The sequence below is a fragment of the Trachypithecus francoisi genome, unplaced genomic scaffold, assembly GCF_009764315.1.
Source record: "Trachypithecus francoisi isolate TF-2019V2 unplaced genomic scaffold, Tfra_2.0 Lachesis_group13, whole genome shotgun sequence".
In the NCBI taxonomy this organism is placed as follows: domain Eukaryota; kingdom Metazoa; phylum Chordata; class Mammalia; order Primates; family Cercopithecidae; genus Trachypithecus; species Trachypithecus francoisi.
Genome location: NW_022681458.1, coordinates 51233744 through 51249181, shown reverse-complemented (window position 1 = coordinate 51249181; position 15438 = coordinate 51233744). Strand labels below are relative to the sequence as shown.

The 15438-nt window shown below is 38.1% G+C and overlaps 1 protein-coding gene across 5 annotated transcripts in view; it reads left to right on the top strand.

Annotated features, from left to right (window-relative positions):
- MFSD6 (major facilitator superfamily domain containing 6) overlaps positions 1–15438 on the top strand; it is an 86648-nt gene that overhangs the window by 60350 nt on the left and 10860 nt on the right. For 4 of the 5 annotated variants that reach the window (XM_033230830.1, XM_033230833.1, XM_033230832.1 and 1 more), the window contains exons 3-5: positions 308–405; positions 13032–13193; positions 14138–14236. In XM_033230830.1, coding sequence (XP_033086721.1) covers positions 308–405; positions 13032–13193; positions 14138–14236 — 359 coding nt within the window. Of the gene's footprint in view, positions 1–64; positions 214–307; positions 406–13031; positions 13194–14137; positions 14237–15438 lie in introns of those variants that run through there. The other variant, XM_033230834.1, reaches the window with a different exon arrangement.

Sequence of the window (15438 nt, the reverse complement as noted above, 5' to 3'; positions counted from 1 at the left end):
GACTATCTTAAAAAAGCATCATCTCTGCTACGAATTAAGTTTCAGGAAGAGTGATGTTCACTTTTATATTAACAAACATTTTGAAAAGGCTGAGGGCAAATATGTTAGAAGCAATCTTCTTCCTAAATTCATGCTTAAATGTAATTGTCCTTCAGTTTTCCCACTCCTGAGTTTGGAGTCTGCTGGATGATGGGTGGTTTGGGGAAGGAAAAGGTAGGTAATATTTGCTCGTTTTGTATTCATATTAGATTTTATATTAGGGCCTCAGTTTATTTTCCTTTGCTTTTTTTTTTTTTTTTCTTTTTAGGGTTCTGTACATTGGTCTGGCCTGCAATACGGCTCGCTATATTTATATTTCCTACCTGGAGAATGCCTGGACTGTTCTCCCCATGGAAGTTCTTCAAGGTAAGTTAACAGCTGGGATTGAAATTATTTTTCTACCTTCCCTGAGCTGTGGCTAAAAGCCTAGTGGCCTTCAGCATCTGATTCTATAAAGGAAGGGCAGGCCTACCGTTTCATGTGATTTTGAAGTGGTTGTTAAGGAAGAGATGACATCAGGAGGGATGGTTTCTCGGTTACCTGAGTGCTGCTCTATGTTGAGCCAAACAAAGCTGGACTTGACCCACACCCTTGTGATTAAACAATGGAAGAGGAACTCTAGAATAAACTCCTGTGCACAACTGTTAGACATGGACATCCAAGGGTGGTTTTAAAATATAAAAATATTTATCTTTTAAAGTTGTTGGTGTTTTTAGTTTTGTAGGTTAACTATACTTAGTGAAAAAAGATTGTTGTCATAATTATTTTATCTCTTCAGTTATTTTTATCACATGTGGTGACTTATAACTAAAGCTTTATAGCCACACTGTTGTTTTCCCATGAACTTTAAAAAATCTCTGCTCAAATGCCCTGCCCTGAGTGCTTCTCTTTGCTTCAGTGTACTGTTTCCCATCAAGACACAACTGAAAAATTTCTGGAAGGCTCTCGTCATGTAGCTGAAGAGTGCCAAAGAAATGGATTACTATTCAAAACTCATTGCCATGTTAGCTCATATAGTAATGACTACATCCTGAAAAGTCCTGATTGGCATCATGATTAAAATAAAGATTCAGGACAAGATCGCTGGAGTTGAGTGACAGCCCAGGCTACTAAATCATTAATTGCACTAAACAGTCTGTGATTATATCCAATTTCATTAGCTTTATAGATTGCCATTATCATTTTCCCTTGCCCTAAGGAGACAAATATGGTACAATCAATGTAATTAATTTCTTATCATGGTGAAAGATTGAGAATTTCAATCTTTTAAGGTGAAAGAGGCCAGGCGCGGTGGCTTAAGCCTGTAATCCCAGCACTTTGGGAGGCCGAGACGGGCAGATCACGAGGTCAGGAGATGGAGACCATCCTGGCTAACATGGTGAAACCCCGTCTCTACTAAAAAATACAAAAAACTAGCCGGGCGAGGTGGCGGGCGCCTGTAGTCCCAGCTACTCAGGAGGCTGAGGCAGGAGAATGGTGTAAACCCGGAGGCGGAGCTTGCAGTGAGCTGAGATCTGGCCACTGCACTGCAGCCCGGGCAACAGAGCGAGACTCAGTCTCAAAAAAAAAAAAAAAAAGTGAAAGATTAATAATTATACATCTAAACAGAATGTACAAAATGCCAGCTTATTCATCAAATTCCATCATAGCAATGAAAAAAGAACTTATCCTAATTGAAAGGAGATATAATTTATATTCACATTATAATTGTAAAACTCAAGTATATATATATATATATATATATATATATACTTGAAGATGCTTTTCTCAGATTTGATGCAATGGTGTAGCTAGTAAAAGGAGATTTTGTTTACAAATATATAGAAAATGGAAACTTGGTCTTATAATAAGAAATTATTGTTTCTAATAATTAGAACTCTGGATGGGTCTTGAGGGGAGGCACACATCTCAGCTTTGTGTCATTTAAGAATAACAATGCATTAAACAGGAACTGCAGGTAAGAATGATTCAATAACAAGGTAATATATGCAACACAGTTCTTAGGATTTCCCACCTCTGGTTCCTGTTCTATCCTGACCTGCTTTAATCGCTTTGTTTATTGGTATGCTACAGTGTGCGGACTCTATAAATAAAGATTTGTATACCTACAGAAAAGAAACGACTATATATTGTAATAATACATACATATAACTTTTTTATCCTTTTAGTTTAAAATGACTTAGGTGAAAAAGGGCAGTTTCCGTAAGTGACTCAGGAACAGAGAACATCCACGAAATGGTTAAAGATCAGCAGAATAATTTTATAAGAGGAAAAAACAAATGCTGTGTGAATTTAAAAATGCATTTTTCCTCTTAATCTATTAAAGATAAATTAAATGGTGACTAAGAGCCAGGAAGTATGCTGGGTGCTGAGAATGTAATAAAATGTATACATATATTAACTCAGGCCCCAAGGTCTCACCATCTGTTCTGGAAGCCAGATGTGTAAACACATAACTATACAGCATGTTAGATGGAATCATAGAAAAATGTGCTAGGTAACAGATAAGGAGCTTACCCTAAGGACAATAATTAACTTTGTGAAGCAGGGAGTGGGAGGATGAAGAATCATATAAGCCAGACTCTGAAGGGCAAATAGGAATCCACCAGGTGGCCTAAAGGGAGTAGGCATTCCAGCATGGGGGAAGAGCTGTGTGCGAAGACACAGAAGAGGACAGAATGGCCTCTTCAGGGAGCATAAGTGGTGTGCCAGGGCTAGGGCTTGAAGCATTTATCATCTCAAGCTGCCAACGCAGGACATGTTTTTATAATACTTGTATGCACCTCAGGGGTATTATCCCGGGATTTAGGGAGCTGGTCATGCTATGAATCTAAACAGGAATTCTGCTTCCTAGGGCAGGCTACGATACATACTTCTGTGTTTCATTTTATTCTCCCCTATGCCAGTAGAAACCTAGTTGCTGATCTGAAGCCAGCGAAGAAGATCTGTAAATACAGCCTCCTAGTCCAGCAGAGGCCTGTGTGACCAGTTTCCACAGAGCTCTTTGTTTCTAATGCTGGAGGAGATGGTTTCATTCCCTGGCAGAAGTGAGTGCTGAGTATTTTGACTGTACAACAAAATCAAAATCACTTGCCTTTGTTTGACCCATGCCCACCCCATGGAAAACAGTGGATTATTCATGTGGAATAAATCCTGCATCACAGGAATACATTTCTGACTGAAGAGGTTTGTTTTGCTAGTTTGGATTCGTCTGCCTTTAACAAGGCTTGTCCAAATGGCTTTCAAGTCCCTGTGCTTAAAGGAGACTCTATTTAGGATGCAGTAAGGCAGGACATGATTACAACAAAAAACTGAATGATTTCATTATAGGACAAGCCCACTGTCACAATCTATAGCCCTTAATTCCTTGACTAGAAATGTTACCTGTTAATTGCCAAAGACCTAGTCTGGGGAAAGGGAAGGCTGGGGAATGGGATGTTGTCTGTCATCATTGGGCATCTTGACTCTGAAAAATCAGCACTTCTGTTTTTTGGTTCCCAGCCAGAACCATACAAGAGGGTCTTCCTTAAAAAAATAAATAAATAAATAAATAAATAAATAATAATAATAATAAGCAAAGTCTGTCTCTTTATCCTACCACCCTTGCTTTATCCCCAAAACACCATGAGAATTAGTACTATCTAGTGGGTAGCTGAAAGGGAGGAGACAAAAGATGTGCCTCATTCTATAGCCCCTGCTACCCAGCCCTTCCTCTTTGGGGTTGCATGTAACTGCTGGTGGAGACTTCCTTGTTATCTTCAGTCTTGGAGTTTCTTGATTGTCCTCTCAGGCCACGTTGGTAATAATTAGAAGATGGGTTTATGAAGAAACAAATTTCCTCTTCCCCAGGCCTATAGGAAGGAGGCTATTCAGGCCTTTATTTGGGGATCAAGGTAAGGACAGCATCCAGCAGGATGCTGTTTGGAATTGTGAGGTTATTTCTTTCCCATGATCTTTCTCATGTTCAGTAAATATTCTCTTGCAGCCATATCTTTTTAGCAATTCAGCTACCATTTGCAGCAAACATGTTATTCAGTAGGCAACTGGTAATACCGTATAAAGAAGCAGAAACCATATTTCCTCCCTATAAGAAATCTGCAGTGTGTTTAAAAAAGAGACAGTGAGTCTAAGTGCTTAAAAGCATTGCTGGATGGTGGTGGTGGTGAATAGTTTATATTTATTTCTCAAGACCTCATTTTAAAAACCTGTGGGAATTTTCTCCTTTTATTTTGTACAAAGAACAATTAAACATTCATGATTTTGATCAAGAATATAAATATTTGATTAAAATAAAGCCCAAACTTGTTATTCTCCTTCCTGTATGGGTATTGGTTGCAAATCCTTGCAAAACTCAGAGATGAGTGTTAGTGTTAGTTCTGAGCAAGAATCAGAATTGCCCTTGCTATTAAAATGTATCTGAGGAGAGTAAAGCTCTCCTAGGGGCTGCTGTAACTGAAGAGGTCCTTTTGAGTTACTTGAATTAATGACTCCAGCACTGAGGAGTGAAAACGAGGTCTGGGTCAGCTCTCTCTCTGTAGGATGCTCTATCAGTGGGAGCTGGGTTAAGATTTTGATGAAAGATGGTTTTCTAATGTCATCAGGGGGACTTGAGCTGACATTTATAAAGCGTTATTCTGTTTGTCTTATTTAGCATGCTTATTCAGCCAAGTAAGAACCATGCTTTCAGCATGGGCTGAAACCCTGTCTCTACAAAATATTTAAAAATCAGCTGGGCATGGTGGTGTGCACCTGTGGTTCCGGCTACTGGGGAGGCTCAGGTGGAAGGATTGCCTAAGCCCAAAAGGTTGAAGCTGCAGTGACCTGTGATTGCAGCACTGCATTCCACCCTGGGCAACACAGTGAGACCCTGTCTCAAAACAACAACAAACAAATTACATTTTCCTCCTTTTATGCTCTGGAAGAGCATGGGGAAGAAATACCAGTTTTATTTTCTTACTTAGTTTAACTTGAACATAAAGACCATGCTTATACTTTTTCAGTTCTCCAAAGAGATATACATATAGGAAGACACACTATTAATGCTTGTTGTTTAATTCATTTTTCAGCCCCCTGTGTCATGTACTACAGTTAGTAGTTTATAATTTTTAAATCTTTTGAATGATATAAGAAATTCTATCTCAAAAACTTATAAATATCTGAAGAAAATTTGAAAATTAAATTTAAAGCTGAACCTTCAGTATGATAGCTCTTCCCAGGATGACATCTTGCCATCCATAACACATCTGTAAAAACATCCATGTATTTTAATTAGTAGTTATACTCTCATCTCACTCTATAGGTTAGCTGAGGCAGATTACCAAAATATGCACTAATCCGGAAACTAAGTCTTGAATTTGGGTTTGAATTCTAGCTCCCCTACCTATAGGCTCTGTGTCTTTGGGCAAAATGCTTAATCTCTCTGAGCCACAGACTCTTGAGTTATAGGAGAGGTTGACATGAGTATTACATACACTAATCCATGCAAAGTATTTAGCACAGTACCTGACCCACAGTTAGCTTCTGATACATGTTAGAAAGCACGCAATAACAAAAAAAATAAAATAAATTATATAGATCAGGATCAGAGAAAATATCATTTAGAAGATTCTATTCTAAGGAGTTACACTGCAATTATGCATTAAATCCTAGCCATGAATTAAACTGAAGCCTAATGACCAAAGCGTAAGGGAAACATGACTAGTCAGTGCACACTGTTAATAAAGTTATCTTTGGGGAAGGTAAGTGAAATTTTTATTGGCTGATAGAAAAGCAGTTCTCATGTGTGGCTTCAGGTGGGAAAACACTGGGCATGTAGTATAATGTTGCCAAGTCTTAACATTAAACCCCCTCAGTTTTGGGTGGTAGTCTCCTAAAACCTGCTTAAAGGTATGCCAAAGGCATAATGCTAGCACGTAAAATTCACAAGGGCCCCCAGAACATTGTTGCACCAGTTATAGACTTTTTTTTTTAAGTAACTCATGTATTTTTTTACGTTTGCAAGCTAGAGCTTATAGAAATCTATCTTATTTCCTCTGTCCACTTTTACTTATATATGGGATTTGGAAGTTTTCTCCAACCTTACCCAGAGTACCTTTTATCCATAAATGCTTTCTTTGTCATATCCTAGCATGCAGACCACTGCCTACCCTGTTTCAGTTCAATGTCCTTTTGTTCAGCTGCTGTTACATGTCAGCCCTCTGCTGGGTGCTGGATATGTCTGTTTTCAAGGATCTTAGTCTGCTTCCCCTTTAGATAAATCCTGCCCCCTTTCACCTGCCAGACTATAAGCTCCTTGGTGGCTAGGGACATTATTTTGCATATTGTCAAATATTCAAAGCCTAGCAGGGTATCTGGCACATAATATAGATGCTCAGTAAATACTGTTGAATGCATAAAGGGGATTCTTACAGTCCTGTACATCGATAGGTGTGGGAATGTTGGCTTTTAACACAAATTGTTGCATGTCTTATATAAAGTCTCTTTCGTGCAGCACACAGAAGATCCATGCTGCTGCTGCTGCTGCTGCTGCTAAGTCCATTGCTCTTTGTAGGATCCTCTGCCATTTGTGGAAGGTCCATTGCTGATAGTAGCCCTAACTCTGACAGAGAGACTGGCTTGCTATTCACCATCTCTGTTTCCTTTTCTTTGTGGACATGCAGCTAGACTCTTATTTCCCAGCCTCCCTTGCAGTTAGGTATGACCATGTGGTTAATTCTGGCCAGTAGAATAAAAGCAGAAATGATAGGAGGAAAGGATAGCACATGGGAAATTGTACGGGTCAGGTTTAGAAGTGTGTCACTCCCTCCTCTATCGGCTGGATATTGATACCTAGGGTAACCAGGCATTGCAGATGGCAGATTCTCTGCAACCTGGATCCCTGAGTGACTGTGGAGCAGAGCTGCTACTACTCCTGTCTCCTGTTTGTTGAAATTTGTGAGCAAGAAAAGAAAAACATTTAATGTGTGACACCACTAAGATTTCCAATATAGACTTTTTCTTTTATTGCCTGTCCAATGGAGGCCTTTCCTTAGGAAGAATAGTCTCTTACTGATTTTCACCAAGTTGATCTTTCAGAAGCTTTTTTTTAAATCCCAGAACCAATTGCAATGTATACTTTGGTCTATTCGTGGAAAAGGTTTGTCACAGCTGATTCTGTGTGCCAATGCTAAAGGGATAGTTATGTTTTGTTCAGTAAGCTTAAGTCAGTGGCAGAAGCAAGAAAAAAAAAAATCCTAGTTCCCTAGTACTGTGTCAGTTCTCACTCCTCCCAGCCACTATAATGTGATTTTCCCAAGCCAAGCAACATTTTACAAAGAGCAGCTGTCTCCTTAAGAAGAAAGGACTTTTTTTCCTGCTCATACATGACATTTATTTCAGTAGAGCATTCTTGTGGGCCAAGACTGAACAATTTTGAAACGCATGTTGTAGAATCAGATACCAGTGTTGAGTGTTATAAGGTAAAGAGTTATTTGGAACATTTAAAAAACAATAAATGACATGTCAGCTCTTCAGAAAGGGTGGAGAAGAGTTATTAAGAATATCATCTTTTAAACTGGTAGCTTGTGGGCCATGTTTGATATTAACAACAAAATCTCTCAAAGTATTCAGTTACATTTACTATAGAATACTTCTAATAATTGTTCTGAAAACATAGAGTATAATATTTAAGCACCCAAGCTCTGAACTTAGACACCTTGGGTTCAAATCCTATTCAACAACTCTGTTGTCTGTGTGACTCTGGACAAGGCATCTAATATCTCTGTGTCTTGGTTTCCTTTATGGAAAATGAAGAAAAAATAGTACTGTACCCATTGGAGGAATAGATTCAATAATCTGTGTAAAACAGCACAATTCCATGTAGAGTAAGCTGATGTGATAATATTAACGAAAACAGAGCCGGACACAGTGGCTCACACCTGTAATCCCAGCACTTTGGGAGGCTAAGGCAGGCAGATCACGAGGTCAAAGATCAAGACCATCCTGGCCAACATGGTGAAACCTTGTCTCTACTAAGGGTACAAAAATTAGCTGGGCGTGGCGGCACACACCTGTAGTCCCAGCTACTCGGGAGGCTGAGGCAGGAGAATCGCTTGAACACAGGAGGCAGAGGATGCAGTGAGCCGAGATCATGCCATTGCACTCCAGTCTGGGCAACAAGAGTGAAACTCCGTCTCAAAAAAAAAAAAAAATTAATGAAAACAATGAATGTTACTCATAATTATTTTTAATGATTCTAGGTTATTCAAATGTAATGTATCCCAAAGAAAAGTCTTGGCAGTAAGTAGGTAGTGTGGATATATCTCTTGATTTTCATTGTGCCTCAAACCTAATCCTGGGGGATCCCAGTAAAGGTAAGGAAGGACTGAGAAACTAAGTTTGTGTGGACTACTTGGTCTCTGAGAGTCATTCATTCTCAATCAATATATTTAAGCACCTGTTATGTGAGTTGGTATTGAATTGCCACTGAAGGCTCACTAGTTTTATGACAAGTAGCCATGGAAGGATTAACACATACTGCAAGGAGAGTCAGCTCCTGTGCCCTTGTTACTGTTGTCAGTCAAAATAGCTTTTATTTTGACTGATCTACCAACTCAGTTATCTCATACTTAAAAAGGTTTAAACATTTGTAACTCTAGTGTAAACACACTTACCCATGTCACTGAGTAAATGTGCTTATTTCATCACCTAAAGAATAATCATTTACTACTTTTTCACAGTTCTCTAATAACTAAGAAAGTAGAAGCATTTTTATTTTCCTAGTTTATAATATCTTTCATCTGCTCTACTTTACAGGAATGTCGTTTTTGGTAGCACAATTCCTAAGACTTCCTAAATCTTGTCTTACAAATATGGGAAATTGTGGAGGGTTTTCAAGTTTCTAGGTTGCTTTTTTTTTGGTTATTTTAAAACTAGAGAATCAGAACACAACTGTAGTAAAAACACTGGCAAGAGTTTCAGATTATTAAGATTAGTAGAAAGTTGCATGTTCCAGTTTATGAACAAGAACTGCAACTCCACAACTGTCTTTTGTATACACAGATGATGTTCTAATTCAGTCCCTTCTTATGGATTGCTAAGTTTTGCTAGTTTCCTCTCTAAGAAATGAAATGAATTTAATTGGTTCTTCCACTTATATGATATCTTAAAGTAAGTTATTTTAGGGAAATCAATTTTAATCCTATATCCTCCCTGGAAAATGTCAGAGCATACAAGCAGAGTGGCTTTCATTCTTCTGCTTTTAGTATCAGAAATTTTGTTTTTATGCTTTACTATTTTTTCCTTCGGTTAATGCCCTGAGTTAATTTAAAGAATGTAATTCCCAATTATCTCATCAGTCTCAAAAGCAATATAGAAACTAGAAGTCTAACTGTAGAAAATCTTTTACAACTACCACTTAATACTAGTCAGTAAATTCTAAGAATAGTTTAAAAGCATCCTGACTTAAGTCATCCCACTGGAAAATGATTGAATTATCTTAGAACACTCAAAGTTTTAGAAAATGATTAGAATTTCTGAGAGAGGGGAAAAAAGAGACAAACCCTATTGTTGGAAGAGTTTGTGTGTGCCCAAGCCTTCACACTTAAAAGAATAACTGCTAGAATTTTTTTTAATCTAGAATTATACTAAATATATTTTAATGTTTTCGTTGCTTGTAAATCCTGCAATTGATTGCTTAGACATACACATAACAATAGGGTTGGCATCAGCATTGAAGTTAACCTACTACCATTTGATGTGGTTTCAGGTCTTCAGTAATTCATCTTTAAGAAATGATTTCCAAATCTATGATGGATTTTGCTATTGAATCTAATTAATTTTGAATACATTAATTTTATTTCTTGGAATATTTTTGAGTTTTTCCTCTAGTGTGGTTAATGAAAAAAAATCTGCATATCTGAAAAGAAATGGACTTAGAATCATCTTTAATAATAGAAATGACAATACTTAAAATTATTCCCATTGTGTACTATGGTGTAAATACTCATAATTAAGACTATCCAGGCATTATTCAATTTTGAGAAAGCTGGCATTATCTAGGGTATTGCAATTGTTTTGCCGGATAAAGCAAACACATGATTTGACTTTTTAGGAAATTAATTGTGTATGCTACTGCTAATCATCTGGTCCAATTTAGTAGTTAAAAAAAAAAAAACCTAGTTAAAATGATGACTGAAACATATATAAAACCTAAGAAAGTTATTTTAATGTTTCTCATCAACTGTGAGGCATACGATCTAATGTGCCCAGTAAAAACAGTGTTTATTCCATTATGGACTGACTTAAGTAGTATCATCCCTGATAATTTTTTTATTGTATGCCGGACATTGTGAATGGTACCTGGTTGGGTGTTGGCCTTTTCTGTCTTCCTATAAATATTCTCGAGCTTTGTTCTGGGACACAGCTAAGTTACTTGGAAATAGTGTGATCCTTTTGGGTCTTTTAAGATTACGTAGATGAGACAAGAGCAGTGTTTAGTCTAGGGCTAATTATTTCATAATACTAACAAAAGACTTTGTTCAGAGTACTCTACCAATCCTAGGAATCATGAGTTGTTCCAGTTTAGCTGGTGGGAAGAAGTGTTCCCCGCCTTGTGTGGGTTCTGGGTATTGTTCTCTGAAATGGTTTCAGGTAGTTCTTTCCCTCACTCTGGATAGTATCTGCACATGTTTTGCTGATCAGTACTCTGCTGAATACATTAGGGGAGCCCTCTGTAGATCTCTGGAGTTTTCTTCCTATGATGCTGTCTCCTCTCTGGCATTCTGCCCTGGAACTCTAGCCACCTTGGCTCCCTAACCTCTTGGCTATAGTCTTCAACTTGGCAGTTCTCTTTTTTGCCCTGCAGATTTCAGACTCTCACCAGTCAGTAAACTAAAGCTTTTCATTTGCTTCCCATCTCTCAGGGACCACTGTCCTTGTTGCTGATGTCCCTTGGGAACCACTGCCTCATATATTTTGTCCAGTTTTTTAGTTACTTGAGGAAGGAGAATAAATTTAGTCCCTGTTATTCCATTCTGGTCAGAGGCAGACTATTGTCAGATCAAATTTTAAAATAATTTTGATCTTTTAGTTTAATTTTCCAAAATATGAGTTAAGAGTCTCTGATGATATTATCTCCAAATGAGACTATTTCTCAGGGAATAATCTAGATGGAACCAGATGATTTCTTAATCCCATCTAGCTATAAAACCTGTTGTGACAATATCTGGTTTTTACATTTAAAGCAGTGTCTTAATGAAGATTTTAATTCAGACAATGCAGTTACTGCATAATAATGACCATTTTTCCACCTGTTATCTCCATCTTCCTGTCATTCCAGTAACTGGTGAAGATATAAAACTGGTAATGGGACATGGTAAATTGTTTCTGCACTCATTTTTTTTTTTTTTATTGAACTATATACTAAAAAGCATGGCTGGGTGCAGTGGCTCACTAATCCCAGCACTTTGAGAGGCTGAGGCAGGCAGATCATGAGGTCAAGAGATCGAGACAAAAGTGGCCAACGTGATGAAACCCTGTCTCTACTAAAAATACAAAAATTAGCTGGACATGATGGTGGGCGCTTGTAGTCCCAGCTACTTGGGAGGCTGAGGCAGGAGGATCACTTGAACCCAGGAAGCAGAGGTTGCAGTGAGCTGAGATTGCACCACTGCACTCCAGCCTGGTGACAGAGCAATACTCCGTCTCAAACAAAACAAAACAAAATATAAAAATTGTTATATCCTTTGAATCATTAATCCCACTTGTTTGGAATTATAGCCAATGTAAATAATCCAAGGTATATAAAAAGCAATGTTAATCATGATACTAATTATAATGGGGAAAAGTAGAAATAATCCTAATGTCAAAGTAGGTGCCCTAGATGGGATGAATGCCCAGAATGTATGAAGAGCTCCTACAACCCAATAACAAAAGCCAAACCAATTAAAAAGTGGACAAAGGACTTGAATAAACATTTCTTCGAAGAAAATATAGATAGCCAATAAACACCTAAAAGGTGCTCGACATCACTAGCTATTAGGGGAAAGCAAATCGACAACATGAGAAATTGCTTCACATTCATTATGACTGCTATTTAAAAAAAAAAAAAAAATATATATATATATATATATATATATATATATATATATAAGTTCTGGCAAGGAGGTGGAGAAATTGGATATCTCATACATTTCAGGTGGGAATGTAAAATGGTACAGCTACTGTGGAAAAAAGGTAGTTCCTCAAAGTGTTAAACATATAGTGACCATATCACCCAACAATTGCATTTCTAGTTACATACTCAAAAGAATTTTTTTTGAGACAGAATCTTGCTCTGTTGCCAGGCTGGAGGGCAGCAGCGTGATCTCGACTCACTGCAACCTCTGCCTCCTGGGTTCAAGCAATTCCACTGCCTCAGCCTCCTGACTAGCTGGGACTACAGGTAGAGATGGGGTTTCACCATGTTGGCCAGGATGGTCTCGATCTCCTGACCTCATGATCCGCCCACCTCAGCATCCCAAAGTACTGGGATTAAAGGTGTGAGCCACTGAACCCAGCCACTCAAAAGAATTTAAATCAAGGACTCAGATACTTGCATACCAGGTTGATAGCAGCATTATTCACAGTAGCAGAAGGAAACAACCCAAATGTCTATCCACAGATGAAAAGATGAACAAAATGAATGAGAGTCACATTCATGAGACAGAAAGTAGAATGGTGGTTGTCAGGGGATGGGACAGGGGGTGAGTGTAAGTTCTGGTTTAATGGGCACTGAATTTTTGTTTGTAGTAGTCAAAAAGTTCTGGAGATGGATGATGATGACAGCTGTACTTGTGAGTGTACTCAGTGCCACTGAACCGTACATTTAAAAATGTGAAAATGGTAAATTTTTAATGTATATTTTACCACGACAAATCTTAAAAATAGGTGCCTAGTTAAATAATTCACATTTCAATACAGAGTAGCCTAAGAAATGTAACCAATCAATCCCTCCTGCTCTTCTTCCTCTCCAGGAGTGACACACGCAGCCATCTGGGCAGCATGCATTTCTTACCTCAGTGCAGCTGTTCCCCCTGAGCTGAGGACATCTGCTCAGGGCATCCTGCAGGGCCTTCACTTGGGTTTGGGAAGAGGCTGTGGTGCCATGATTGGAGGCGTGTTAGTCAATTATTTTGGTAAGAATGGCTTTCTCCCGTTTTTTCTTTTCTATAATTAAAACATTTTTTTCCAGCAATACCTCAATAAACAATCCAATTATTACTTCAGATTGCCCAAAGCTAAATTCCAGTATTCATAATCTCTTTCTAGATTTCATGGTAGTCATATTGAAAAGCAGCATGCTTACATTGTTAAGCTGATTTGAGCCAGTCTGTAACTGCACACTCCTCTGACAATCAGCTTAATGTGATGCTACAGAGATCCCTCAAAGGAGCCAAACAAATGAATTAGCATGAGTGCTTTTAGTCTAAAATAAGGTACCTTAAACCTGCTGATAATAATCCTAAAGAAAATAAAAGTCATCATTGTTATTCCATTAGGAGATTTTGAACCAGAAGAATCTAACCATATGCTGGCTTTGGTAATGCTACTACATTTATGGTAATAAAATCTGTCTGTCTTGTCATATCTTTCTTATTAGAAACATAGGAGCTGAAATAGGAATGAGATTATTCTGCTCCAGGAATCTTAACTGCTCAGTCATCTATTAATATATAAGATGGGCCCCAGGAAATGTGTGCATTTATAGCATTATTTGAGCACTGCTCTTCCAACTACAGATTAATAGCGCTGTTAGTTGATAATTGGGTAAATGGCCTTTTCATATGAAGAGGAGAGCGCCATTGAATTGTATGAGTCATGGTGAAAGGCACTGAAAAATAATCCTATATAAATGCAGTTTTATAATCGATCGATGGCAGATCCAGTATCAGCCCTGGGTCTCTTGACACGTACCCAGCCCTGTGTTTTTCCATTATGTGGAGCTAATAGCCAAACACTTCTCTGGTTTGTCCCAAGCTGTGCTTCCTTTGCTTTGATCTTTAGAAAATTGACGGTTTTAGATGAGCGCTATCTGCATTTCTTAGAATTACTCTATAGAGAGTGCTGTTTGTTTTTATAGGGGCTGCTGCAACCTTCCGAGGAATCGGCATGGCCTGCTTGGTGATCCTACTGCTCTTTGCCCTGATCCAGTGGCTGGCAGTGCCAGATGAGGAAGAAGGTAATTATTTCCATTCGTTCTTAATATTCCTAACAGTTCAGGCCATGGGAAGTCAACACATGCCCCAGAGAAGCCTAGAAGTGGTACAGAATGTACAACAGGCCTACTTGGCTCGATTTTCTGAGTGGCGTATCGATGAATTCATGTGGACTGTTGTTAAAGAGATCCACCTACTACGTAGAAAAAATACTGTTTTAAGTAGCTTGGGGTTTTCTTGTTTTTTGTTTGTTTGTTTGTTTTATAGTGCAAGGTCCTAGGGAACTATTAGTTTTCAGTTTCTCTGGTATTCTAAAGGTATTTCAAATTTAAGTCAAGTACGTATAGGCTATACAGTCATTTTGCTATTAGGGATAGGGAGTGAATGGTAATATTCTCTATGCCTTACCTTCATTTGTTAAAAAAAAAAAAAAAGTTGAGACCTGAAATCTGAAGTTTTCTCTGAACCAGGGATGGCCTTTATTAAGATTGTTCTACAAAAAGGAGGTTATATCAAATATTAATGTGTAGATGAGAATGAGCTGACTGAACTTTTTATGAAAAAGGTCAACCAGGAGGATGAAAATATTCTTGCTCAGCTTTTTCGCCCCAGAACAGGGCTCATCTTCTTTGGGTGTCCTATCCTTTGGGAGCATTAGCCTCAGGCCCTGAAATGCTTCTGTGAAGAGAAAAACTTGCTTGTTACAGAAGCTTCAGAGACAGATTTTAATTTCAGTGAGTTACTCAGAAACACCAATACTTTTTTTTCTTACTTTTGTTCTTTTATAATCCTAAATGGATTCTCTCTGTTACACAGCCTCAGTCCATGCCTCCTGTAAAAGACAAATAAAAATAGCTATCATGGCTCTCCCAAAGTTATAAGATGTAGTTAAAGTTGTATTTTGAGAAAAATTTATGGACTTGAATATCTTCGCTATTAATCACAAAAAAATTAAAATCATTAATTAAACATTCAATGTAAGAAACATAAAAATAAGCAATCAAATTTTAACTCATCTTTGATTAGTGAGAATATGGTATTGGGTTAATTTTTAAAACACTTGTGTTCTGGGAGAGTGTTATCAGGAAAATGGTGGATAGGAGGCAGGGCTAGGTTGCAGCTCCCACTCAGATGGACAGAGTAGCATGTGGAGACTTGCATCATGCTTTTGCTCCAGAACTACTGCAGGAATATACCAGGAAAGCTGAGAGAATACACAGACCCT